The sequence below is a fragment of the Schistocerca americana genome, chromosome 1 (assembly GCF_021461395.2).
Source record: "Schistocerca americana isolate TAMUIC-IGC-003095 chromosome 1, iqSchAmer2.1, whole genome shotgun sequence".
Lineage (NCBI taxonomy): Eukaryota > Metazoa > Arthropoda > Insecta > Orthoptera > Acrididae > Schistocerca > Schistocerca americana.
The window spans coordinates 878,257,508-878,282,997 of NC_060119.1; the positions used below are offsets into that span (position 1 = coordinate 878,257,508).

Here is a 25,490-nt window from a genome sequence, read left to right on the forward strand (position 1 = left end):
CGGTGCTGCTGACCACGCTGCAAATGCTGAGCTCTGCTTTCATCTCGCGAGCACGATTGTTAGCCTTTAACACTGGAAGTAGCCTCTCTAAACCAAAGAGAATCTCTTCTGATCCGAAGACACACACCTGCTATTGGCTGCGCCCTGTGCTCTTCATTGCACCTCGAAGGATCTGTTCCACGTCCGCAATGACTCCTCCCAGTATGCGCATGGATTGCACACTGGCTTTCTTCCCCTACTTGACAGCCACGTCCTAAGAGGTCCTATATCGCGCCTAACATTGGAGCTGGCTGGTAGGTTTCCTTTGAAACAGGGCAAGCGACTACTTTTGACTGAGCGATAGTGTCAGCCACAAACGTTGCGGAACTCTACTTAAAACACTAACGAAAATGCGAGAATTGTGTCTAGTGAATATTACCTCCCTGAAGAAGCTGTTACTTTCTACTTTGCTCTCCGTAACTGGAAGTCAACACTGCATGTACACTGCTCTGCAAACCTTAAGGATGAAAGTTACTTTCGCATGATGTGTCACTGCCAAGTACCGTAGCTCGATGAAACTTGGACCATACAAAGAAAGAATTGCTGCGATACAGTACTCGTATAGATGGTGACGTCCATTCAGGGACAATAACCACACCGAACTGACCGCGATTCATGGAGGTCCTCTGGACATTACACAAGGCGGGACATGGTTCCTGATCACCACGGATGGGAATACTTGATCTGCAACGTGCTTCCATGCTGGCCACAAGGTTGGTAAGGTGTTCATGTGGTAATGCGTTCCATTTCTCGACCAGCACGGTTATCAACAGCTGGACGGACGTTGGTTCATATGGTCGTGGTGCAATACAACGCACTCCACTCATGCTCTACAAGATTAAGGCCTGGGGAACGGGCTGGCCAGCCCATTCGCCAAATATTCTCTCGTTACAAAAACCCCTCCACGTGCGCTGTTCGATGCTGTTACCCATTGTCATCCGTAAAAATGAAGTCGGGACAGAATGCACCCCTGAAACACACACATGGCGAGGAGTGCAGTATCAGAACAACGTTGACTGGTGATTCTCCGCGTTCAAATATTTGGAGGTCAGTATGCCCATGCAACATGTGTGCTTCGCTATACCATATTGCCGGGACCATCTAAAGGATAACGCGTGACAATTTTCTTGGGTTCATTACGTGTTCGACAATGTTCCTGGCTGCATTATGTGATCGACAATGTTCCTGGGTGCATTACGTGTTCCCAATTCTTGCCATATGAGGGCAATTTCAGTACTGTCGAACATGATCGTTTTGGTGGTCCAGGTGCTATATTGTTGGGAGGCATATTGTTGTATGGGCGTACTGACCTTCAAATCTTTGAACACAATACACTCACCGGTCATCGATTGTAACACTGTACTCGTTCCTCAAGTGAATCTTTCCCTGACTTTGGTTTTATGGATGACAATGCGCGATCGCATCGAACAGTGCAGGTGGAGGAGCTCTTGGAACGCGATGATATTCGGCGAATGAACAAGCAAGTCAATAACAATTTGGACCACCTCTAGCCCTTATGAAAGCAGTTATTCGGCTTGGCTTGACTGAAAAAGTTATTTGGTGTCCTCCTGAGGGATATCGTGCCAAATTGTCTTCAATTTGCGAGTTAGATCGTCAAAATCCCGAGCCGGTCGGAAGGTCCTGCCGTAAGTCTTCAAACGTTCTCATATGGGACAGATCCGGCGACCTTTCTCGCCAAGGTAGGAATTTACAAGCACGAAGCAGGAGAAACTCTCGTTCTGTGTTGGTGGGCGGGCGTTATCTTACTTAAACGTAAGCGCAAGATGAGCTCGTGGTCGTGCGGTACCGTTCTCGCTTCCCGCGCCCGGGTTCCCGGGTTCGATTCCCGGCGGGGTCAGGGATTTTCTCTGCCTCGTGATGACTGGGTGTTGTATGATGTCCTTAGGTTGGTTAGGTTTAAGTAGTTCTAAGTTCTAGTGGACTGATGACCATAGATGTTAAGTCCCATAGTGCTCAGAGCCATTTGAACCATTTAAGCGCAAGATGACTTTTCATTGAGGGCAACAAACGGGCCTAGGATACTGTCGACGTACCGCTGTGTTGTAAGGGTGCCGTGGATAACAACCAAATGGGTCCTGCTATAAAGGAAATGGCACCCCAGATCATCACTCTTGGTTGTCGGGCCGCATGGCGGGCGAGAGTCAGGTTGGTATCCCACCACAGTCCGAGGCGTATCCAGACACGTCATCGCTGGTCATTGGCGCTCAGTTCTAAGCGGGATTCATCACTAACGACAGTTCTGCTGTGGCCCTCAGACACTTGCGGCGGCGAACTGGGCACCGAACCCTAGTGTGGCGCCGTTTTTGGCCTGGCGCTGTAATGACTCTACGACCATCACATAAGAGGAAGAGAAAATCGTTTTGGTTTTTAAAATTTTAGTGATATTAAAGCCCTTATTTTTATATGTTGTGCTTATGAATATTTTTATATATGAATTACTTCAAGAGGGCTCTCTTGAGCGGCCAACGGCCTTTCCGCAGTGGTAACACCGGTTCCCGTCAGATCAACAAAGTTAAGCGCTGTCGGGCTGGGTTAGCACTTGGATGGGTGACCATCCTGTCTGCCGAGCGCTGTTGGCAAGCGGGTTGCACTCAGCCCTTGTGAGGGAACCTGAGAGGCTACTTGACTGAGAAGTAGCGGCTCCGGTCTTGGAAACTGACATGCGGCCGGGAGAGCGGTGTGCTGACCACATGCCCATATCAGCATCCAATGAGGCCTGTGGACTGAGGATGACACGGTGGCCGGTCGGTGCCGATGGGTCCGCCAGGGCCTGTGGACGGAGTTTACGTTTTACTCTTGAGCACTACAAGCTCTACGAGCACTTAATGAAAGCGGGAGAGGAGTTTTTGGAATGTTAGAAAGCTCTTTTATAGTTTATTATAATAATAATAACGTCCTTATTGAAGTTTCATTGGTTACATTTAGGAACATCTTTTATGTGTTACATCCTTCACAGAGGGCACTTTAGAGCGCTACGAACTTTGGACCACTTAGGAACCTTACATAAAAATATTTTTAAAAATTTGCTTAATTTCACATCAGTGTTTCACGTTGTACTTAGGCGCATTTTTTATTAATGACATGAATTCACTCTCTACGAACAGAGGGCGCTTTCCAGCGCGCTAGGTGTTGCACCAATCAGCTTTATTAAAAATTTATTTATAAAGCCGCAGCAAACTGGTGTATGGCTAGTTGTGACGGTGAACTTTCAGTTCCATATTCGACACTTTACTCTGTAATTGGAACATGTGGTATCTTGCACAAATTTATATTATAACTAATTTTTAAAGAATGTTTAAGTTTGACAGACTTAAGTTATAAACCATTAGTAATTTGAGACAACTGTAACTATAAAATAATTTTTTGTAAGAGATCTGATCTGTAATAGATGTGAAAACCTGGCGCGAAACCGGTCATGCTGAAATAAAGGGAAGAGAAACGGAGACTGAATTTGGACACTCTTTTAAATAGAAACGGAGATAAAATATTAAGTAGTTACCCACAATTCTTTCACGGAAACTCAACAAAGGACGAAAATCAAGAGCTAGAGTTCTGTGTTAAGAAAGTGTACGACAGAGTGCATCTCGTTTCGACTTGGAGGATGAGTGAACAGGCGAGCTCGCTTGGGGAGGGGGGGCGATGCAATATATACCCGCCTTATGCAAACCAAGATCATCCTTAACAGAACCCAAAAGAGTTCTAATTTTAGACGAAGGTCGGAAAACACATTTAACGTCGTATTTCACATCGTGTGTATCGCATTCCTTGTAGTTGTGGCATGACGTACATTGGTCAGACTGATAGTGGGGGACTGGTGTACTGAGCATGTACGGCACACACGATTACAGCAGCCAAGTAGATGTGGTATTGCCGAACATTGCTTGGATACTGGTCACCCCATGTTGTACAATAACACCGAGATATTGGCATGCACGTTCAGCGATTGGGACTGTGTCATTAAGGAAGTTGCTGAGACGAAATTAGCAAGCAACCTTGTAAACAGGGATAGAGGTTTTTGTTTAAACTCTGATTGGAATCCTTCTCTCTCCCTTGTCAAAAAATAGAGGGACAGAGTCAATGTTCCCTCACCTGCTAGTCCGTAGTCTTTCACTATCGATACCTCTGACCTTGGTCATCTTTGGTGGCAAGTTGTGTGAAAATTGTATATGACAGGAGAAACTCAGGTCTCATATATCTCAACAGGTTTTCGTTTCCAGACATATAGTTATAGGAACTTTTCTTCCAGTCTCGACTAATGCTACCTTTTTTTCTAAAAATACCCTGTATTGCTTTTTCATCCTGCGAAATAACCGTGAAGGTAAAATTGAAGTGGCTTACCAAATGATTGTCTTCCTGTACACCATTCGCGATTAAAACAAGAAAGGGGAAAGCGGCAGTGGTATTCAAAGCGACTTTCGCCACAGTTTGTAAGGTGGTTTTCTGAGTGTAGATGTAGACGTAGACATAGACGTAAATGATGCAATGGAAAACTACGCTTAGCAGGTTTTGTGAGGACAGTGAGTATGCGAAGTGACTAACTGTCCGTTTATCACTCACCATTCGTAAAAGGAAGGCATGTGTATAGCGAACACGCAATATCTACACTAGACTGAAGACCAATGACGACCACATTCTTTTCACAGACGGGTCCCATTTTAGTCGGCGTAATGACGTCGGGCGCATTTTTATTTGAAGAGGAGCCTGAATCGATTACCATACATGTAGGACCTATGAGAAAGGAAGACCTCCGGGCAGGGCGTTGTCAGTGTATAGAGTGGTGTGATATGTCTTTAGGCGCGCACGTGCACCAGCGTGTCTATCCGCTTGGAGCTGTGACTGGGCAATCGCCTTAAGAGATGAGACCATGTCCTACGGAGCTGATGGACGCCATCTACTGTATAGCTCCACATACGTTGCATTGAAGCTAAGGGTAATCAGACTCTGTCATGGCAATTCTCGTGCTACACCAAGCAGACACATCGTATATTTAGACCTTCAACGAGAGACTTTAGGAGGGATTGTGTTCACCTACATCCCTTTCTAACACCAAACTATTTTGGAGTTGCTTCGAGTATAAAAGGGTTAGCGTGGTTACAAAGCCGATTGGTTTCTTTGCTTCAAAGTTATTTAAGCTCAGCGGACAAAACATTATTCATCCCCTTAAAACTGACAATTTTTTCCGTGTACGATCTGGAAAAGGAAACGGAAGGGCCCAGATGCTGTTGATATACTGCGTGCCGTCTGCTAGACTCTGTACAGATGTAAATGAAGGGATCAACAACGAGCTGTATGGACTCCAGTGCTCGCCTAGGTGAGGAGGTTTCTACCAATACACTACTAATAGCGCTTGAAATGGGTCTTGTGAAATACTCTATGTCGAAAGCAGTACTGCAGCGGTAGCTACAATCTTACAATTCGCAGAAAATGCAGTTTTTAGTTACATTTAGTTTCAGCCCGCTTGTCGCTGTCTGGTCTATACTCATTTTCCTGCGAATTTACTTTTCTCAGATGAAGCCTTCATCTCCAGAAATTGAATGCGTAACAGTCGCAATAGTAATGTGTACGCCATTGAGAAATGGTACACTACAGTTGCGGAAAGCCATAAATACAGATTTACAGTGGACCTATAGGGGAGCATAGTTAATAACTGGTTATTAAGAACGTATGTTTCCTCCGCGCTTACTACATCAGTGTACACAGTGTTTCAGAGAGACCTACTCGCTACGTTGTTACAACATATGCCAATTGGTCTTCGAGCACATGTGTGATCCCATTTTGCTCGTTTTGCACTTCTTGCTCATGAACACCACAGTCAGTGGTCCCCTGAACGGTGAACGGGGAGAGGAAGTTCTGTTTCATGGGTAGCTCGTTCAAGTGATCTGACTCGACTTATTTGTTCTGTTGCGGTCTTGTAGGAGTTGCATGTACAAGACACCTGTTGAGACTGCAGAGCTCATCGTAGCTGTCTGTGACATCGTTACAATAACACTAGGGTTGTTCGAGTGGATCGACAGACCTTACTACGACGACGTCACGCCTACACACACTGACGGAAATGAGATGTAGTCCACCATGAACACGTTTACCGAACGCAGCTTGACTGATACTCCAAATAACTTGATTAAACTTTAATCCGTGCACGTGCTTCGCTACAGTATTTTCAGTAAAAAAAAAAGTCATTCCTACAGGCATATTACGTTATGATTTTTGAGCGCGTCCAACGCGCCTGGAAATTTTCGGATGAAGATCTCAACACAGTATGCCCAGAGGACATGTACTTGTAGATTACTACCATCTTTCGGACTTTAAGAGAAGTCAGATGATTGATATGTGGGCCATGCGAGCATCATACCGACAGATCGGTCAGACTGTTGACTGTAATGCAATGATTTTTTTTTTTTTTAAAAGGGTTCAAATGGCTCTGAGCACTATGGGACTCAACTTCTGAGGTCATTAGTCCCCTAGAACTTAGAACTAGTTAAACCTAACTAACCAAAGGACATCACAAACATCCATGCCCGAGGCAGGATTCGAACCTGCGACCGTAGCGGTCTTGCGGTTCCAGACTGCAGCGCCTTTAACCGCACGGCCACTTCGGCCGGCTGTAGTGCAATGATGCAGAACGTGTGATCACGAAATGAGCTTAGGAAAACTCTGTATCAAGTAAAGTCTCACTTCTGTGTGTGTGGCGGTCAGATCGATATCAACGTGTCCGTAGACGACATAGTGAAAGATTACAGGAAGCAGGGCCTCTAGACTCCAATTTCTCTCCAAATCCTGAAATCGCAGTGTGGGTTAAGGCTACGACAGCAGGACTGTTTCGGTAACTGCTGAATGCTAGTCGGTATGTGACAAGAATGATGAACCCTGTTGTCATACCCTTCATGACGAGGATGCCAAATGTCATATTTCAGCACGGTGCAAAGCTCTGCACTGTAGTTCACAACACAAAAGCCTTCGAGACTTTACAGAGCCTTGACCTGCCTGCACCTCCCCTGTTTTGTCAACCACAGAGCATGTCTGAGACACGATGAAAAGTCCTACGCTTTCTTACCAGCCTCTAGCTGACACAGCATGCTATTTCAGGCATGGTAAGAAATTCCTTAGGATGACATTCAGAGGCTGCTTACGTCCATGCCACAACAGCTAACAACAAGATTGTATTCGAGCTCGGAAGAGTTTCCAAAAAGGGTCACACCTCGTACTGATGTTTATGAGGGACTCCAGATACAAATGGAATGGTAGTTTAACCATTTAGTACCTGTTACGTGATGATCATCTCGACCGAGTGTGGTGAACATCGTGCTTGTGCTCCATGGTAAACACGATCATCTCCACCGAGTGTGGTAAACATCGTGCTGGTGCTCCATGGTGTAACACTCCCCATTTCCGGCGGTCAATCAGCTAGGGGCTTCCAATCTGAACAACTGTTGCAATTATGTAGCACTGTGCAGCTAAACGAATTGTTATGACAATATATTTGCTTGGATTTTTATCGTCGTCAGCACATGACAGGAAAATCTGAAATTTTCCAGTTTTCACTTGTAGATTTCAACTGTCATGTCCGGACGAGGATTTCATATCTCCAACTGATGTATTTGCTCTACTCCATCACTGAAAGTTTGTGTCATCATCATGGGAACAGTCTGTATATACAGGGTGGCCAGAAACATTCTGGAAAGCTTGTAAGGGTGCCGCAGTGTAGGTTGTGCTGAGAAATAATTGTTAAGAAAAAAATCGATACGTTGCCGCCGTTTCCGAGTTAATTGGTATTGAAGTTATCCAAGCAGACAGTTGCGCACGCAAATTCAAGCGGCCTCCCAGAGACAGTGTCGCCAAATGTGTTCGTCGTTTGGTACCTTAAGACAGAACAAAGGAGCAATGCAAAATCTTGATATGGGACGCTAGTAAGAAACGAACCCGCGGCAATGGCTGAGCAGTCTCATACAGTATCACCTACGCTATACGAACAACCGACACTAGTTGTATCTGCCAGGCCGCTTGAATTTGCACCTGCAACGACCACATTGGCTAACTTCAATGCTAATTAATTAGGATATGGCGCAACAGATCGAACTTTTTTTATCAATAATTATTTCTCAGGGCAACCTACCCTGCAATACTCAGCGAAAACCGAAAATGGTTTATCGATCTTCCCCCTTCATTCCTTGCACAGGATGGATAGAAGTTTATTTTAGATAAACGAAAATTACGACGCTCATATTTTGTTGTTGTTATCGATGTCTTTGGTTTCTCAACTTAATATGTTTAGTAACCCTCTTGGTTTTTTCCATGACATCAGAGATGTTGACGAGGAAGCTGAGGCAGTAAGCTTGTTTTTAGAAGAAAGGGGATTGAAATTCCTGTTATGACCTTTCATTCAGGGGAACGGTAGTCGACATTACAAAGCAGTAGTAAATTTGTAGCTGGCGAGAGGTTATTTCAAAGTACCAAGTCACAAAGCTAACCTCCTCCAGATTAACAGCGAGTGTTACAAATACATGGCTACAGCTTACACAGGGACCATACGAATTTGGACGTCAGCGATTATGTGTATATATGAAGGTGTCCCTCCTAAGACTCGTCAGTCACAGTTTCTCTGGTTTTTCGGCAGATATTTGCAATTTCGTTTTTTCAGTGTGTAGCTGGAATCATGCCAAAAAATACTGCTCATCCAGTCTTTCATGCGATAGTTTGTTTCCCCTTGCAAACAACATGATTTTTAAAGTGGAATTTTACGTGTACATTCGATAGTAATAGCAAATCAGTCTAGTGCGATATTCGTTTTACCGATGTGTATTAAGTAAAACTCGAAGAATAACGAGTACTCCAGCGACATTGCTGCCCTCGGGCACTGGCTGCTAGGGCCATATAGCAGCACCGCTCGGTCGTCGTTGTAGCACGGGTCATTCTCCGTCTTTTACGGTCCCTGTTAATACCTATCGCTAAAACAAATATCATACTGGACTAATTTCGGACCGCGCTATCGAATCGGCAAGTAAAAAGCCACTTTAAAAATAATTTTGTTTTTAATGAGAAACAAACCGACGCTTTCCCTCGACATTGTGCGTCGAACGAAAGATGTGATGAGCAATATTTGTTTGGGCTGACTTCAGTTACATATTGCAAAAACGAAATTGCAGGTATCTGTCGAAACATCGGAGAAAATGCAACTGACGACTCTTGGGAGCGACACTTGGTATGCATATACAGATAGAGAAAGGCGTGTTATTTACGGAAATGCTCGTTCACGGTCAGTAATTCAGATGCTATCAAATCCTCATCTAAATGGCGTACATACATTTCCACAACCGGCCACCAAACCTGAAGAGTTCGGCGATGCAAAAAAGAAAGGACTTGGTATGGTCACTGTCATCGAGGCGAGGCTGTTTGCAATGAAGGTAGTTGCCGGTAGCTGATTGCGTAGCCTAAAAGCCTAATAATGTGAAGTTGTCGGAATTAACTTTCCTTTTTTAACATATGAGCCATTAGGGACGATATTTACTCTTCCGCATTTCTCTCATCATTTCTCAGTGTTTCTTTCTTCTGTACAAGTGGTTCTCGTCTTCTTCTTGGCTTTTTCATGAAAAATTTTGGAATTTGCGAATTATTTCTGAGTGACAGTCGTTCCTCTATATCTTGTGGAGTAATTATGAGCTCGTCTATGTGCCTTACAATTTTTTTGCACCATGTGTTGTCCATTTTTCACTTACCAAGACAAATGAAGTCTTTTGTCAGTCTGTTAGTATTCGTCCTTTTGTAGTGACCATTCTTCTTTTCATAATCATGTCTGTAGCTTTTTCAGTATGTGTATGAAGTTCGCTACTACAACGTCTTTATTTTGCGTTAACTCTTTAACTGGTACCAAAATTTTCTTTAGTATTTTTCTTTTTGTGATTTACCATAAACTGTTTCTCGGTGAATTATTGTAATTAGTGTATGTTAGCAACTTATTTCACGTTTACTTAAATTTCTTATCTGTTAACAATTTAAATATTAACTAACTGATACTGAATTACATTTTTAAATAAACTAACAGCTTTCTATTTTTAATTAATAATGGCATAACAAATTAAAATTTGATGGACATACGAAGTACCTTACTGTGAAATGAAAATTTACGTACATCAGTAACACTGTTCAATCTCAACAAATAAGAAATTATTTTATTTGACATTTCATGTTTCGTATTTTTGTACCAATGCTAATGTGTCATGAATGTTCACAATTTTATTTTGTAATTAAAAATAGAAAGATTTTTATTAAAAAAATAATGTTTCAATAGTTGTTAATTAATATTTCCATTTGTTAAAGACTATGGAATTTAAATAAAAGTTTCAGAAGTATTGCTGCTACTAAGATTTTAACCAGGACTCTATGATATCTACAAACACTCAATTACCTCTTCATTGTGTTCATAAGCTCGAAATACTTTGTAGTCAACAGCGGTCGGAAATCTCATTATTTTCAAAGGCGACGTTTTTTAGGTTTTTTTTTTTTTTTTGAGAATTGCGTCGAACAGCTTTAGGGACTTTATGCTTGTGCATTGACTTTGAAATCCTATAAATATTAAGAAAATAGAAGAGGCTAGGCAGCCCGTAAGGTGCCCCTGTGACTTTGGCTGCTGATTCTCATTTCGTAGCAGGGGATTGATTATCTTTGTTTTGCACGTAGTTGAGGCACAGTGAATTATATTTCTGGACAAATGAAGTGTATTTAAAAGCTGTGAGTGGCTTCATATAGTGACAACTGTCATTTTCACGAATCTGGACGTAAACGGCCTGTCTCTATCGATCTCGTCGTCAATTGGACGCTAAAATCAAGTCTTTATATCTCCTAGCCTCTGGGTAGACATCTTACGGTGGTCCCGCTGAATATCAGTCATTTCCATGTACAGATTTTCTAGTGGTTTAATGATGCAATAGTGATACAATAAAAAAAATTTCTATAACAAATTTTAATGTTATATAATTGACTTATTTAATAGAAATCACAACAATACAGTGTATAATAATGAATAAATTCTTAACTGATTAAAAATGTCTGCAGTGTTATAGATGAGTTCATAGTTCCGGTATCACATATCATTTGCACAAGGAGCTTCCAGCGCACCTCTTTGTGACGTCACATTAAATCCGCTAACATCACAGCTTCTACTGGTTTCCGACACTGAGACAGAGTCCACTGTAAGCCGTAGGAAGGATCGTTTTCAGTGTCCCACCTGCTGCAGCTCTTGGTGGAGATCACACTGACGTTGTTAACTTACATGCTACAGCATCACCTCGCTTGTCTTCCTGCTGCTGTGTTAATTTACGCAGGTCGTAATAAATAAAACTTCCTTCGGCGAACAAAATATCACAAGGCCAAGTACGTTAAGAAACCATTACTCCTTCCTTCCATATTCATAACTCGCTACTGACGTCTGTCCTTTTAATCACACACCAGTGTGAGGAATATCTGAAATATGAGAGTAACCATTCTGTGGAGTACTGAATAGCAGATGCGTGTGATGCAAGCGACTTATAAAGAAGAGAAAGGAGACTGGCATTTTATAAGGAATACAGAAATCTTTAAACAGCGGCTAGTCGTCTCATACCATCTAAACGGAGGTAGCCCTGGGCCATGAAGCTATGGGTGCTTCATTTGAAGCTGCTTGGGGTGTATGAGCAACAGTTTCAAGTTTGATGTCAGTGACGATGGAGACACTTGGAATTGGAACGTCAATAGCGGATATTTTATTTGAACGCCATTTCTCAGTTATCTGCTGCTTCTGGCCAGAATCGGAACGCCTCACATTACGCTTGAAGAAAAGAAAATGGGTATCTACCGGAATACAGCAGAAGCTGACAGATGACTGTTAACTACGTATTCCGTGTCAGCGCATACAGACGGAGGACTACACACGGTTTGTAAGCACATGCAATGCGTTTGTTTGTGACAAAATGAAGTTTGCTTTGCTGTTGAATTTTTGACTGTACAAGGCAGCGAAAATGAAAAACAAAGTTAAATGCCTCGCCTGCAGAGAATTGTCTGATGGAGCAACAGAAATGAGAAACCTGCATATTTCATCAGAAATACTTCGTCAAGTTAAGTTTCGCGTGAAGACCTTGTTCCTTCCACAAGCCTTTTAATGATAAATCGCTTATCAGTCAACAGAACAAGATTGTTCTTCTATAATATCTCCATCTAAAATAAGTTTTGTATGCCTGAGACCACTGAATATGCAAATTCAACCTGTTGCATAAATCAGAACATAGTATAATACCTGTTTTCTAGCATAGTCTCATTAGTTAGTACAGTGTAATGGACATTAAAGTGGAGTCCGTAGCTCCATTTATGTTGGAGTGTAGTGGAGTTAAGGAATACACACACTGCACGATGTTCCACACTCTGTCAGTGAGGTAATAGCAGCTTTTATCCTCTCTGATGACCAACTGTGGACTTGAGTCGCAACCCTGTTAGTGTCAAGCAACTTGCACTGATGAGGCAGAAACGGACGTTAATTTTTAAAATAACACATAGGAACATTATAACCGTCAGAGATTGTCTCTCGCACTGACAGCTGGTAACAGCGGAGTTGCAGGAATGTCTGCCACAGGATTCAAACACGATGCACGAACAGTACTTTCAAATATCGTGACCCTCGCATTGCACTCGCGACAGATTTCCAGTCTGGACGTCTAGTGGAGTGACGTCTTCTTGTCTCCGTCGACGATCACCGTCTGGAGGTTCCCGGCGGTCTCGATGACGAAGATGCCGTTGGCCACGCCCCTGCTGTCGCTCTCCACAGAAGAGACCGAGTCGTCCTTGGAGCGGAAGAGCGTCTCTATCTCGTAGGGTGTGATGGCGCGCGTCTCGGGGACGAAGAGCCAGACGAAGACGACGCCGACGAAGCAGACGGCGCCGTAGGCCCAGACGGCGCCGTGCAGGTGCAGGCAGGAGCGCAGGTCCAGGAAGGTCTTGGTGATGACGAAGGCGGACAGCCAGGAGAGGGCGCCGGTGAACGAGCTGACGACGCTGCGGTGGCGCTGCGGTGCCAGCTCTCCCAGCGCCAGCCCCGACACGGGGCCCAGGCCCATCGAGTTGGCAACGATGTACACCAGGATGGCAGCCATGGGCAGCCAGCCCAGCAGCGTGTCGCGCGCGTTGTCCACGTCGTCGCGGTAGTACAGGTAGCACCCCAGACCCACCAGCGCACACCCCATCACCGCCTGCAACAGCACGCGTACAATAAATATCCTTGAGGCAGGAAAGCCTATGCCCACAAATCAGGACAGATTTAGAGAACATCGCTAGTGTGATCTCAGCTTGATCTTTTCTCAGACGTTATACAGGAAAACCATGAACGAAGATCAACAGGCAGATTCCATACTCCTACATTTCCGGAAAATGTTTGATGCGGTGCTGTAGTGCAGATTGTTAATGTAGGTCCGAGAATACGGATTACGTTCCCAGGTACGTGAGCGGCTCCCAGACTTCTTAAGTAACAGAACCCAATACTTTAACCTGGACTGTGAATGTTCCTCAGCGACAAGACTATTGTCAGGAGTGCCGCAGTGAAGTGTGCGAGGAGCGCTTTTCACATTTATATACCAGGTGATCAAAACGTCAATATAAATTTGAAAACTGAATAAATCGCAGAATAATGTGACAGGGTTGTAGCCTCTCCCCAATGCTATTCAATCTGTATATTGAGCAAGCAGTGAAGGAAACAAAAGAAAAGTTCGGAGTAGGTATTAAAATCCATGGAGAAGAAATAAAAACTTTGAGGTTCATCGATGACATTGTAATTCTGTCAGAGACAGCAAAGGACTTGGAAGAGCAGTTGAATGGAATGGACAGTGTCTTGAAAGGAGGATATAAGATGAACATCAACAAAAGCAAAACGAGGATAATGGAATGTAGTCGAATTAAGTTGGGTGATGCTGAGGGAATTAGATTAGGAAATGAGACACTTAAAGTAGTAAAGGAGTTTTGCTACTTGGGGAGCAAAATAACTGATGATGGTCGAAGTAGAGAGGATATAAAATGTAGACTGGCAATGGCAAGGAAAGCGTTTCTGAAGAAGAGAAATTTATCAACATCGAGTATAGATTTAAGTGTCAGGAAGACGCTTCTGAAAGTATTTGTATGGAGTGTAGCCATGTATGGAAGTGAAACATGGGACAGTAACTAGTTTGGACAAGAAGAGAATAAAAGCTTTCGAAATGTGGTGTTACAGAAGAATGCTGAAGATTAGATGGGTAGATCATATAACTAATGAGGAGGTATTGAATAGGATTGGGGAGAAGAGGAGCTTGTGGCACAACTTGACTAGAAGAAGGGATCGGTTGGTAGGACATGTTCTGAGGCATGAAGGGATCACCAATTTAGTATTGGAGGGCAGCGTGGAGGGTAAAAATCGTAGAGGGAGACCAAGAGATGAATACACTAAACAGATTCAGAAGGATTTAGGTTGCAGTAGGTACTGGGAGATGAAGAAGCTTGCACAGGATAGAGTAGCATGGAGAGCTGCATCAAACCAGTCTCTAGACTAAAGACCACAACAACAACAACAATGTAGATAGAGAGGTACAAATTGACACACATGCTTGGAATGACATGGGGTTTTATTAGAACGAAAAAAATACAAAAGTTCAAAAAATGTCTGACAGATGGCGCTTCATCTGATCAGAATAGCAATAATTAGCATAACAAAGTAAGACAAATCAAAGACGATGTTCTTTACAGGAAATGCTCAATATGTCCACCATCATTCCTCAACAATAGCTGTAGTCGAGGAATAATGTTGTGAACAGCACTGTGAAGCATGTCCGGAGTTATGGCGGGGCATTGGCGTCGGATGTTGTCTTTCAGCATCCCTAGATATGTCGATCGATCACGATACACTTGCGACTTCAGGTAATCCCAAAGCCAATAATCGCACAGACTGAAGTCTGGGGACCTGGGAGGCCAAGCATGACGAAAGTGGCTGCTGAGCACACGATCATCACCAAACGACGTGCTCAAGAGATCTTTCACGCGCCATCTGTCGTACATTTTGTGAACTATGTTTTTTTGGTTCTAATAAAACCCCATGTCATTCCTAGCATGTGTGTCTATTTTTACCTCTCTATCTACATTATTCCGTGGTTTATTAAGTTTTCAAATTTATACTGACTTTTTGATCACACTGTACATAAACTATCTGATGGGTGGGGTGAGCAACGGTCGCTGACTGTTTGCTGATGATGCTGTAGTGCACTGAAAAGCGTTGTAGAGGAACTGCAGGAGGATACATGATAACTTAGAGAGACTTTGTATTTGGTATGATGAATAGCAGCTTGCTCTAAATGTAGTTAATACAGATGAGTAATAAAAACAGTGCTGTAATGTTCGAATACAGTATCAGCGGCCTGACAGTCATATCAATTACATACTTAGATGTAACGTTGGAAAGCGATATCAAATGGAACGAGTCACAAGATCGAACTGGGAAAAAAAGACGAAAAGGAAAGACTATTACGAGATTCGAACCAGCGATCCATTGATTGCTCAGTAACCATTTGATAATACAATAGCGTGAGCAACGCGGCATGTCGTGACAATCGCCTTAATTTTCGAAAGTTTAAGTTCTTCAGAAGTCTACTAAATCGATTTTTCTCAAGAATTTTTCAGGGATGCATCGAAATTCTTGGGAGTATTGATACTTGAGTTCTGAGCTTCTTTTTACCTGAGGCCAAACTTGAACATACACACTACATACACTGCAGATCCCTCATATAGTATCAATAATGACATCACCAGACCAAATAGTGGTCACCCTTTTAAAAGAGAACACTGGTAGTTCTGGGGCCCTGTAAATGGTGTAGAACTAGTCCCAAGCAGTGATGTGATGTTAAGTCACAGCAGTGAAGTGGTGTGTTTGTGCCAGTCGTTTGTATGCAATAAGCGCAGTAAGATGAGTAGACATGGAGATGTAACAAAGTGATAGAGAGGAGCTATCGTCTTTGTCCGTGTCCATAACCAAGCCGTAAAGTTGCCCAATCTGTTGGTAAATCGACGTCGACTATCCAACGTTTATACAGGAAATGGTGCACGGTGATAATAATAGTAGTAAGCATCGACAGGAATCGAAAACGACTGTCATGCTTTCTCAGTGACAATCTAACTCAACCAGTATTTAAGCGAACTTTGTGAAGGGAATTGCAGGCAATGGACATTTGTAACGGCTAGTGAAAGGTAGCGATCAACATCCCCGCAATTTACTAGCTCTGCACGATATAATCATCAATGAATGGCATCAGCTGAATATGGCATACCTGAAGAACCTTGCGGACAATCTTTCTTGCCGAAATGAAGCCATTAACTAGGCTATAAGCGGTACAGCCCGATGTTAACGTCTTGTGTCTGGAGTAAATATTTTCTTTCCGATGAGCTTATCATAAATCGCTTTTCAGCTCAGCAGTTCTAAGTAAAGTAAATGATACTACATATATTCATTCAGCTTTGCATCTTCCGCAGCATATGTTACATTACATGTCTTATTTGGCTTTTCTCGTCTTAAGCGTACTAAAAATTAGGAAATATTTTCACATTCGCGTTTCGCTTTAGTGTTAAGGCTTCATCAGTTATGATCGGCGTTTTCTGCTCGCTTTTCATGTGCTTTGGTGTACACCGGCTTTTCTGCTTGATGCAAAATTTTGATTTCGCTTTCACTACTTTCCTTTTTCCATTTCTGAGAAGCCCACTTCTCCTTTAAGTGCAGTCAGGTTATTCACTTCACTCTAATTTCACAAAACTTTATGGAAAGCGAACGACAACACAGTTGGAATGCAGAGTAAATAAAGAAACATTAAAGTTTGTGTTAAGTTAGCAACAACAAAGTTTTACAAATTGAAATAGTCTTGTACAGAGCTACCAAACGCAATTAAGTGAACTGTGGACTTCAGAAAACCGAAAAGAGTGAGTATTGAAAGTGGCACAAAGATTTTTTTTTTCTGTAAGCCATGGTAACGAGTGGGAAGATTAGTTCTCAACAAAACTCGCGAAACCTCTAATCACCACCGATAATGTTTTACTATTAAGGTAACGCGTCTGATGAAGAATATGCTTAAATAGTACTATGCTCAAGACAGGAAAAGCCTAACAATACTTATTAAATGCCATCACCTTATTTTGATGTAAACCTCCATGTAATTCAGCTCGGTATTTCATCCAATACTCCAATCATTATTACCTAAAATATGCAGCACATTTTTATGTGTAATTTTTGAATATTTTACTACTGTCTCGGTAGACGTGCGCTACCAGTGGACGTGACCGGATCTACCTTTTACTCGATACAGTGAGTCGTAGACCTTTTCACACCGGAAACTAACTTGGTACCCCTGCCTAGGTACAGCACGCTCTACTTCAAAGAGGCGCAGGTCATGACTCCGCAGTACGACCGTGAAAAGTGATCCTGAAAATTTCCTTCGCTGCCGGGCGCAACAGCTTGCTGTTGCTATTAATGTCATTGAGATTGGTTGACGATGAGCGTGACAACCTGACGGGGAAGGTGACAGAACGTGCAAGCAATGTCTTAAACAAAGTTGAGCAACTCCACGAAGCGCAAATTACGAGGGACGACGACGGCGACACGATGTTGAGCGATGTGGGGTTCAAGTACCTACTTCAAAGAAGAACAAAAGAGCATACAATAAATATCACGTTGACGATGAGGATAGTTGTGTTATCAGATTTTATGTTATGCTGTGATTGTTACAACGAGATACCGACCTTTAGGAAATTTCAGTATATTTTTTGCGGGGAACTGAACTTCTAGGCTAGGAAGAGAAGTTTCAGGAGACTTGTTCCGTGTATGAGATTTGATTTTAAAAGGTGTCAGAATAATTGTGTGAACGAGACAACACATTTTTAAAAAAAGGCACACTGCATTAAATTTTTACGAAAATATAGAGCTTCAAAATTAAAGCGTCCACTGTCCATAGGTAGGTTATTTATACGAAATAATGCTGTCAGTGTGTGCGTGGAGTATAGTTAAAAAGCGCTGGTTGCTGTGTGATGTTGTGTAATGTAGGGCAGCGTGGGATTGTGCTTTTTAGAGCCCTGTAGTGTACGCTGTTGCTAACTCTCTTCTGCGTTTCTCGATCGTAAATGCGATGGTGATACCGCCCGGGCCAGAACTTCATACTGCTTTCTCATTTCTGACACTAGCAGCTGCGGTATAGTTTGTATACGGGTGTATCATAAGCAACGGCGTACTCAGACGTGGGAGAATGAACGAGATAACAAAAGCAAACATGTGTCCGCAAACGAGCCGGTTTGCCAGTGTGTGGTTACGAGTCAGCACTGAGTTCAATATGAACTATTGCCCCATTTAGTACAAATATATTTGAAATGCAAACTTTGCTTAAATTCTGTTTCCACTGGCCGACAAAAATTGAAGCACCCAGAAAGAGAGGAAGAAACGAAGCAAAACTTCGCAGGTTGTGAGAGGGTATCACATGTTATTACAGTATCGAGCCCAATAATGAGTATGACTTTGATCCCCCCTGGTCTGCGTGCATACGCTTATTCGGTACTAAGACTGCCACGAAGCCGTTGTATCCTCCACTGGGGCTAGCTGGCGCACAACTGTTGTAACTGATTCTTGGTTTTCTGGATACTGATACTAGGACGGAGTTGATGCCCGAATTCGTTCCCACATCTTACGTCGGGTACAGATATTGGGATCTCTCTGGCCGCGATAGTATCTCAGCGTCATGAGGATATTTCATAGAGACGCACGCCACGTGTGGACGAGCACTAACATGTTGAAAAAGTGCACCTCGGCACTATCTCATGAGAGGTAACACATGAGGAAGCATCATGTCCGTGACATATCGTTGTGCAGTCAGAGTTTCCTCAGTATTAACAGCCGTGAACTCAGATCAGAACCCACTGTTTTCCACACCATAACGCCAAGAGTAACACCCCTGTGCCTCTCCAAAACACAACAATCTCTCCCCAAGTCGCCGCCACATTCGCCGACGACGGTCGTCTCAGGTAGCGCAGAACGACTACTTATTGCTGAACACAATGCGACGCCGTTCCTTAGAAGTCCGCGCTACAAGGTGACGGCACAGCCCCAAACGTAGCTGTTCATGTTGTCGTATTAACGGCAGTCTACCCATACAACAGTTATTCGCTAGTCCGGCTGCTGCCACTCTCCCACAATTCACGTAGAGTGACACACAATGTCGTAATGAGTCCATTGTTTGTCCTTGAGCGGCAGGTGCGGATGTAAAGGTGTTACAATGTCCTTGGCGCCCACTCTTGTGTTATCAGACGTGGTCAAATGCAATCTTGACATCGAGTATGCCTGCCGTCACATTCCCTTGCAGTCCAACATCGGGCCCCTCTCTCAAAGTTTTTCAGGTGTTGATAATGCTGTCTCACAAGAGTACACGCAATCAATGTGTCCTTCACAGTGATAACTCAACATCTGACTCTACTCAGACCCCTTATATACCCTACCAGTCCCGGTAGGGACACTAAACAGGAATGATGCTAATGCACTCTGGTAGCCGTTGTAAATGCCACAGAGAATTGTAACTCTAATCATTTATTTACCCACTGATGGTGTGTACGAGTATGAAGTTACATTGACATTCGAGAGTGTCTTCTGGATGATTTTTTTTGTGATGCAGTGTAACTGGGCTAAAAATTTTATCGATGGTCCGTGGTACCGGAATGTGGTGCCTGCATGAGAGATACTGGAGAATTTTGCTGGTGACGTAAGATCATATTTTACACGCCAATATGATACAAGATGGACAGGTCGAACAGGGCCTGGACATCGATGTTTCTGTCTGTAGTCACCTCAGAAACAAAGTGTTCAGCATTTCCATCGATATGGTTGAAGAACTGGAATAACGGGTTGTGTAGTTTCGTCATAATTTACGAGATGATCAGCGTTGTTTACAATAATTATTAGTTTACTGCAGAGACGGGTGCGTATTGCATCCAAATGGAAAGACGACACCTCAACACACCTTTTAACAAGTGGGAGTGTACAATAAATTGTAACAGGTAATGTGCTGAAGCAGTATTGTATTTGTTGTCAAGGTAGACGTTGGGTGAAATCAGAGTCCAATTAGATGGTGACTTAAATGAAGGAAGTTCGTATGACTTAGCTGCATTGGGCGCCGAAACAATTCAACAGCTGGACTTGAAAATTTACGACCGGACCGGTTGCGGACCCGGATTCTTCGCTTGTTGCGAGTACTCGCCTTGACCACCTCAGCCGGTGTCAAATTTTCAAACGCAGCTGCTGAATTATTTCCCTTTAGTTATGTAAATAAGACTGCTTAAGTCAATCATTAGTGTCTGTTCTTTCGGACATCTCTGAAAGAACAGAAGCCACACACGATTAGATGTCGACTTGGTTGAAACGTTTACATTTCAAACACATGTATAAATAAATATTTCATATCGAAGTCAGACAAATACTCATTCGGAATTTTCTCGGAAAGGGTTCTTTTGCGGACCCATGTTTACAGGGTATTATTTCAACCGTGTCAGTTTTGGCCATTAATTATGAATGACAAATATTTACCAACTGGTATGTAAGATCTCTGAATTCGCACAGCTTGAATATAAGCACAACAACTAAGTATGGAAATCTTGGAGACAGAAGCTCTGCTTCCTAAATGCAGACTTTAGAAATGGGGAGACCTTTTAGCAGTGACAAACACCGTTCAAGACTGGACATGCGGGCCGCCACATTATAACAAAGGTGACTAAAAACGATTTGAGCCAGTCCGGTTGGGAGGCGCTTGTAAAGAGTGGTGTGCAGGTAACGTAGGTGGACGGTCGGGCGATGTGCAGTACTCGCGACAGCCAGAGTAGTACCGTTATTCTGTAACATATGACTGCAGCGTGCACTTTAGGGCGTACTTAGAATTTTTAGCGTTGATTTTCATGTTATGTTAGGAACGGCGAGCCGATCTAGTTTCCACTATAGCGAAGATAAAGAAACAGAAAAGTGCTATGTTAACAAGCATCAGCGACAGTATTCCTACTTTATAAACGTTTGCAGGACAAGCAGAAGCAAAAACAGTGACCCAGCGTGGCGCTTACCCTAGTATTGACTGTAACCTAGGTAGGGCACCGTTTGGAGTCACTGGCCTGGGGCAGAGACACAGAACACAATGGTGGCACAGCTTTGTATTTTCCACCTCTCTCTGTGCAGAACACACCTGTCTTCTTATTTGCGCCTCACTTTAATACTGGATAGTCCGAAAGGTGTTGGAGGTGTTTTTTGGTGAGAAGATGGCACCACTATCTATCGCAAGATAGAGAAGGGGTAGTCAAACAGTGTTATAAGTAGAAGGGTGCCTTCCTCGTCCCACTCCCTTCTGCTACATTGTAAATATGTAATGATGTCCAGACACAGCACATCCCAGGAAAGGTCTTTAGTTTTCATTGTAAATAAGGCTGTTAAGTGAGAGTAGTTCCAATTTATTTGCCGACGGTTAATCAAGTTGTGGTATTCCACGATATTAGGGACTATCCACCTTCTAGCACTGGGAACAGGAAACAGACCCATTGTAAGTAGTGGAACAAAGTAACTTATGTACAAAGTATGTTAAGTACAGTAGTAATAACGTTTGTAATACAGTAGTAATGTTTAGTACACTCGAGCCGACAAAAAAATTGAAGCAACCCACGTATGTCAATATACTTCCGTATTCGGACACACCATCGGCGTTTCTGTAACTGATCAGAGTTGCAATTGAGTGCGACAGATAGAACGGCCACCAGAGTACATTGGTGTTGTTCGTGTTTAACTTTGTTGCCAGTCCTGGATGTTATATAAGGGACGTGAACAGCGTCAGTCGTTGAGTGATCACGGTGTAGGACACGGAGATGCCGCGCAATCGTGTGAGACCTTGTTGTCAGCACCTGACAGAGCGTCAAAGGGGCCCCATTGTGAGTCTCCATTTGGCCGGCTGGCCGAATCGTGCAATGTCCAGATTTATGGAGCGATGCTGTATTGCACGGGGACTTGAGGGCAGGCAATACTGGTCGTCTAGGTTCCGGTCGACAGCGTCTGGCCACCATAAGGTAGGATCCCCGTCTTGTGCGCCCTTCACACCCGGGCCTGCTATCTGAGGAGAAGTAATGGACTCCTTGCAACACTCCGTGTCACCCTACACCATTGTCTGGAGAGCAGCAGCAGCAGGGCTAGGGACCTAATATACCACGTGCAGGCTAGCGTCAACGTCACAACACAAACAGCTGCGTTTGGATCTGTGCCGCGGTCAGAAAGCGTGGAGTGCTAATGAATGGCATCGCATTGTTTTCAGCGATAGACTCACGATCCCGCACTACACCCCATGAGCATCTTTGGCATGTATGGCGGCGACCCGTGGAGGTATCTCATTTTTCCAATGTTTTCCAAAGTTCAATGTTTACCAAAGCAAGAGCGGTGTTACTACTGGCGTCATGGTCTGGGGAACCGTAAGGTATAACTTCAGGTCACGGCTAGTAGTGACTGAGGAAAGTCTGATGGCATAGCGATACGTCACTGTCGTCCTGTGTTGCCTCTCATGCAACAGTGTCGTGGTGCCATTTTTAAGGTTCCTTACCTCAGTTGGTAAAAACAGAATCCTTATAGGATCATTTTGCTGACTGAATGTCTGTTTGTTCGACTATTAAGACCCCTTTTTCTCAGAAATGGGTAGACGTATTAAGTTCAAATTTGTGTCACATACTGGGGTCTACGGTCGCTTTTCTTAAGCTTCTAGACTGAACAGTCTACTGAGTAATGCCGGTTCATTGTGTCCAACAGGCACGAAACTTAACCGACAGGAAGAAGATGCTGTGATATGTAAGTGATTAGCATTTCAGAGCGCTCACACAAGGTTGGCGCCGGTGGCGACACCTACAACGTGCTGACATGAGGAAAGTTTCCAACTAATTTCTCATACACAAACAGCAGTTGACCAGCGTTGCCTGGTGAAACTTTGTTGTGATGCCTCGTGTAAGGAGGAGAAATGCGTACCATCACGTGTCCGACTTTGATAAAGGTCGGATTGTAGCCTATCGTGATTGCGGTATATCGTATCGCGACATTGCTGCTCGCGTTGGTCGAGATCCAATGACTTTTAGCAGAATATGGAATCGGTGGTTTCTGGACAGTAATATGGAACGCCGTGCTGGATCCCAAAGGCCTAGTATCACTAGCAGTTGAGATGACAGGCATCTTATGCGTATGGCTGTGGCGGATCGTGCAGCCACGTCTCGATCCCTGAGTCAACAGATGGGGACGTTTGCAAGACAACAACAATCTGCACGAACAGTTCGACGACGTTTGCAGCAGCATGGACTATCAGCTCGGAGACCATGGCTGCGGTTACCCTTGACGCTGCATAACAGACAGGAGCGCCTGCGATGGTGTACTCAACGACGAACCTGGGTGGACGAATGGCAAAACGTCAATTTTTCGGATGAATCCAGGTTCTGTTTACAGCATCACGATGGTCGCATCCGTGTTTGGCGACATAGCGGTGAACGCACATTGGAAGCGCGTATTCGTCATCGCCATACTGGTGTATCACCCGGCGTGATGGTATGGGGTGCCATTGGTTACACGTCTCGGCCACCTTTTGTTCGCATTGACGGGACTTTGAACAGTGGACGTTACATTTCAGATGTGTTACGACCAGTGGCTCTACCCTTCATTCGATCCCTGCGAAACCCTACATTTTGCTCTGAGCACTATGGGACTTAACCTCTATGGTCATCAGTCCCCTAGAACTTAGAACTACTTAAACCTAACTAACCTAAGGACATCACACAACACCCAGTCATCACGAGGCAGAGAAAAACCCTGACCCCGCCGGGAATCGAACCCGGGAACCCGGACGCGGGAAGCGATAACGCTACCTTACGACCACGAGCTGCGGACGAAACCCTACATTTCAGCAGGATAATGCATGACCCCATGTTGCAGGTCCTGTACGGGCCTTTCTGGATATAGAAAATGTTCGGCTGCTGCCCTGGGCAGCACATTCTCCAGATCTCTCACCAACTGAAAACGTCTGGTCAATGGTGGCCGAGCAACTGGCTCGTCACAATACGCCAGTCACTACTCTTGTTGAAGCTGCATGGGCAGCTGTACCTGTACACGCCATCCAAGCTCTGTTTGACTCAAATGCCCAGGCGTATCAAGGCCGTTACTACGGCCAGAGGTCGTTGTTCTGGGTACTCATTTCTCAGGGATCTTTGCACCCAAATTGCGCGAAAATGTAATCACATGCCAGTTCTAGTATAATATATTTGTCCAATGAATACCCATTTATCATCTGCATTTCTTCTTGGTGTAGAAATTTTAATGGCTAATAGTGTACTTTCAAAATCGCTCATCAAGATCTGTAGGGTATTTCCCGTTAACCTAGAATCCTGAAATTTGCCAAGAAGCAAGGTTCTGCAGTACAAGTAAAGGAAAAAATGTGAAAATTGTTAATTTGTAATTACGTCACACAAAAGAAATATTTTTTGTCATGTTATCCGACTGTCTGTCCATCTGCTAAGATTACTTTTTCTCTGGAACAGGTAGACGTATCACGTGGAAACCCATGTCTTATACTAAAGTCATCCTACCTTGGCAGCGAAAAAAATCAGCTTCTATGGCAATGCAGTCAAAAGATGCGGCCATTTATGTCACATACTTCGATATCGAATTCTCGATTCCCACGGTTGATGAACTACCCATGTACATAATTAAGTTTGTATAGAAGCCTCTATGAGCGAGTCCTTCTCGCACTTAGCCGGTTTTTTCAATACGACAGTATTCGTGGACACATGAGATCCATCAGGGTGCTGTGTGCTTGATATTAATGAACACCCGTGACCAGCAAGATCTTCCAATCTGTCTCCAACAGATGTGTTGAACCAGTTTGGATGTCAGCTCCACGGCAGTGCCAGTATCTGGGATATCAAAGACGAGTTACAACAGCTGCGGTCCAGCATGGTTCAGGATGGGATACACTGGTTTTACGGCAGAGTTTCCAACTGGATCACTGCATGTATCCAGGCCAGAGCGGTTTCAACTACATACACACAAATGGGATCATACTACCAAGGTCTACGTACATATGACCCGATTTTGTAATCACTGAAAAAGTCACATACTTTCGTTTCGTTCCTTTCTGTCCTTCTCTACTTCCCTCTTTTCTCAGGCTGTATACACACTTCCTTACTGTATGAGGAAAGGGCTAATAACAGTATAATACACTGGAGCCCGAAAGAAACTGGTACAGGCGGTGTGCCTATTCAAATATGGAGATATGTAAGCAGACAGAATACGGCGCTGCGGTCGGCAATGTCTATACAGGTATAAGACAACAAGTGTCTGGCGCAGTTATTAGATCAGTTACTGCTGCTACAATGGCAGGTTA

At 43.7% G+C, this 25,490-nt stretch overlaps 1 protein-coding gene and 1 pseudogene across 1 annotated transcript in view; one reads left to right on the forward strand and one right to left on the reverse strand.

Moving 5' to 3' along the window:
• Positions 1-2,521: 2,521 nt before the first annotated feature.
• Positions 2,522-2,639, forward strand: LOC124555412 (annotated as a pseudogene).
• Positions 2,640-10,820: 8,181 nt separating this feature from the next.
• LOC124547252 (facilitated trehalose transporter Tret1-2 homolog) overlaps positions 10,821-25,490 on the reverse strand; it is a 332,060-nt gene continuing 317,390 nt past the window's right edge. Inside the window, exon 6 of the mRNA XM_047125094.1 lies at positions 10,821-13,271. Coding sequence (XP_046981050.1) covers positions 12,741-13,271 — 531 coding nt within the window. The 3' untranslated portion in view covers positions 10,821-12,740. The remainder of the gene's footprint in view (positions 13,272-25,490) is intronic.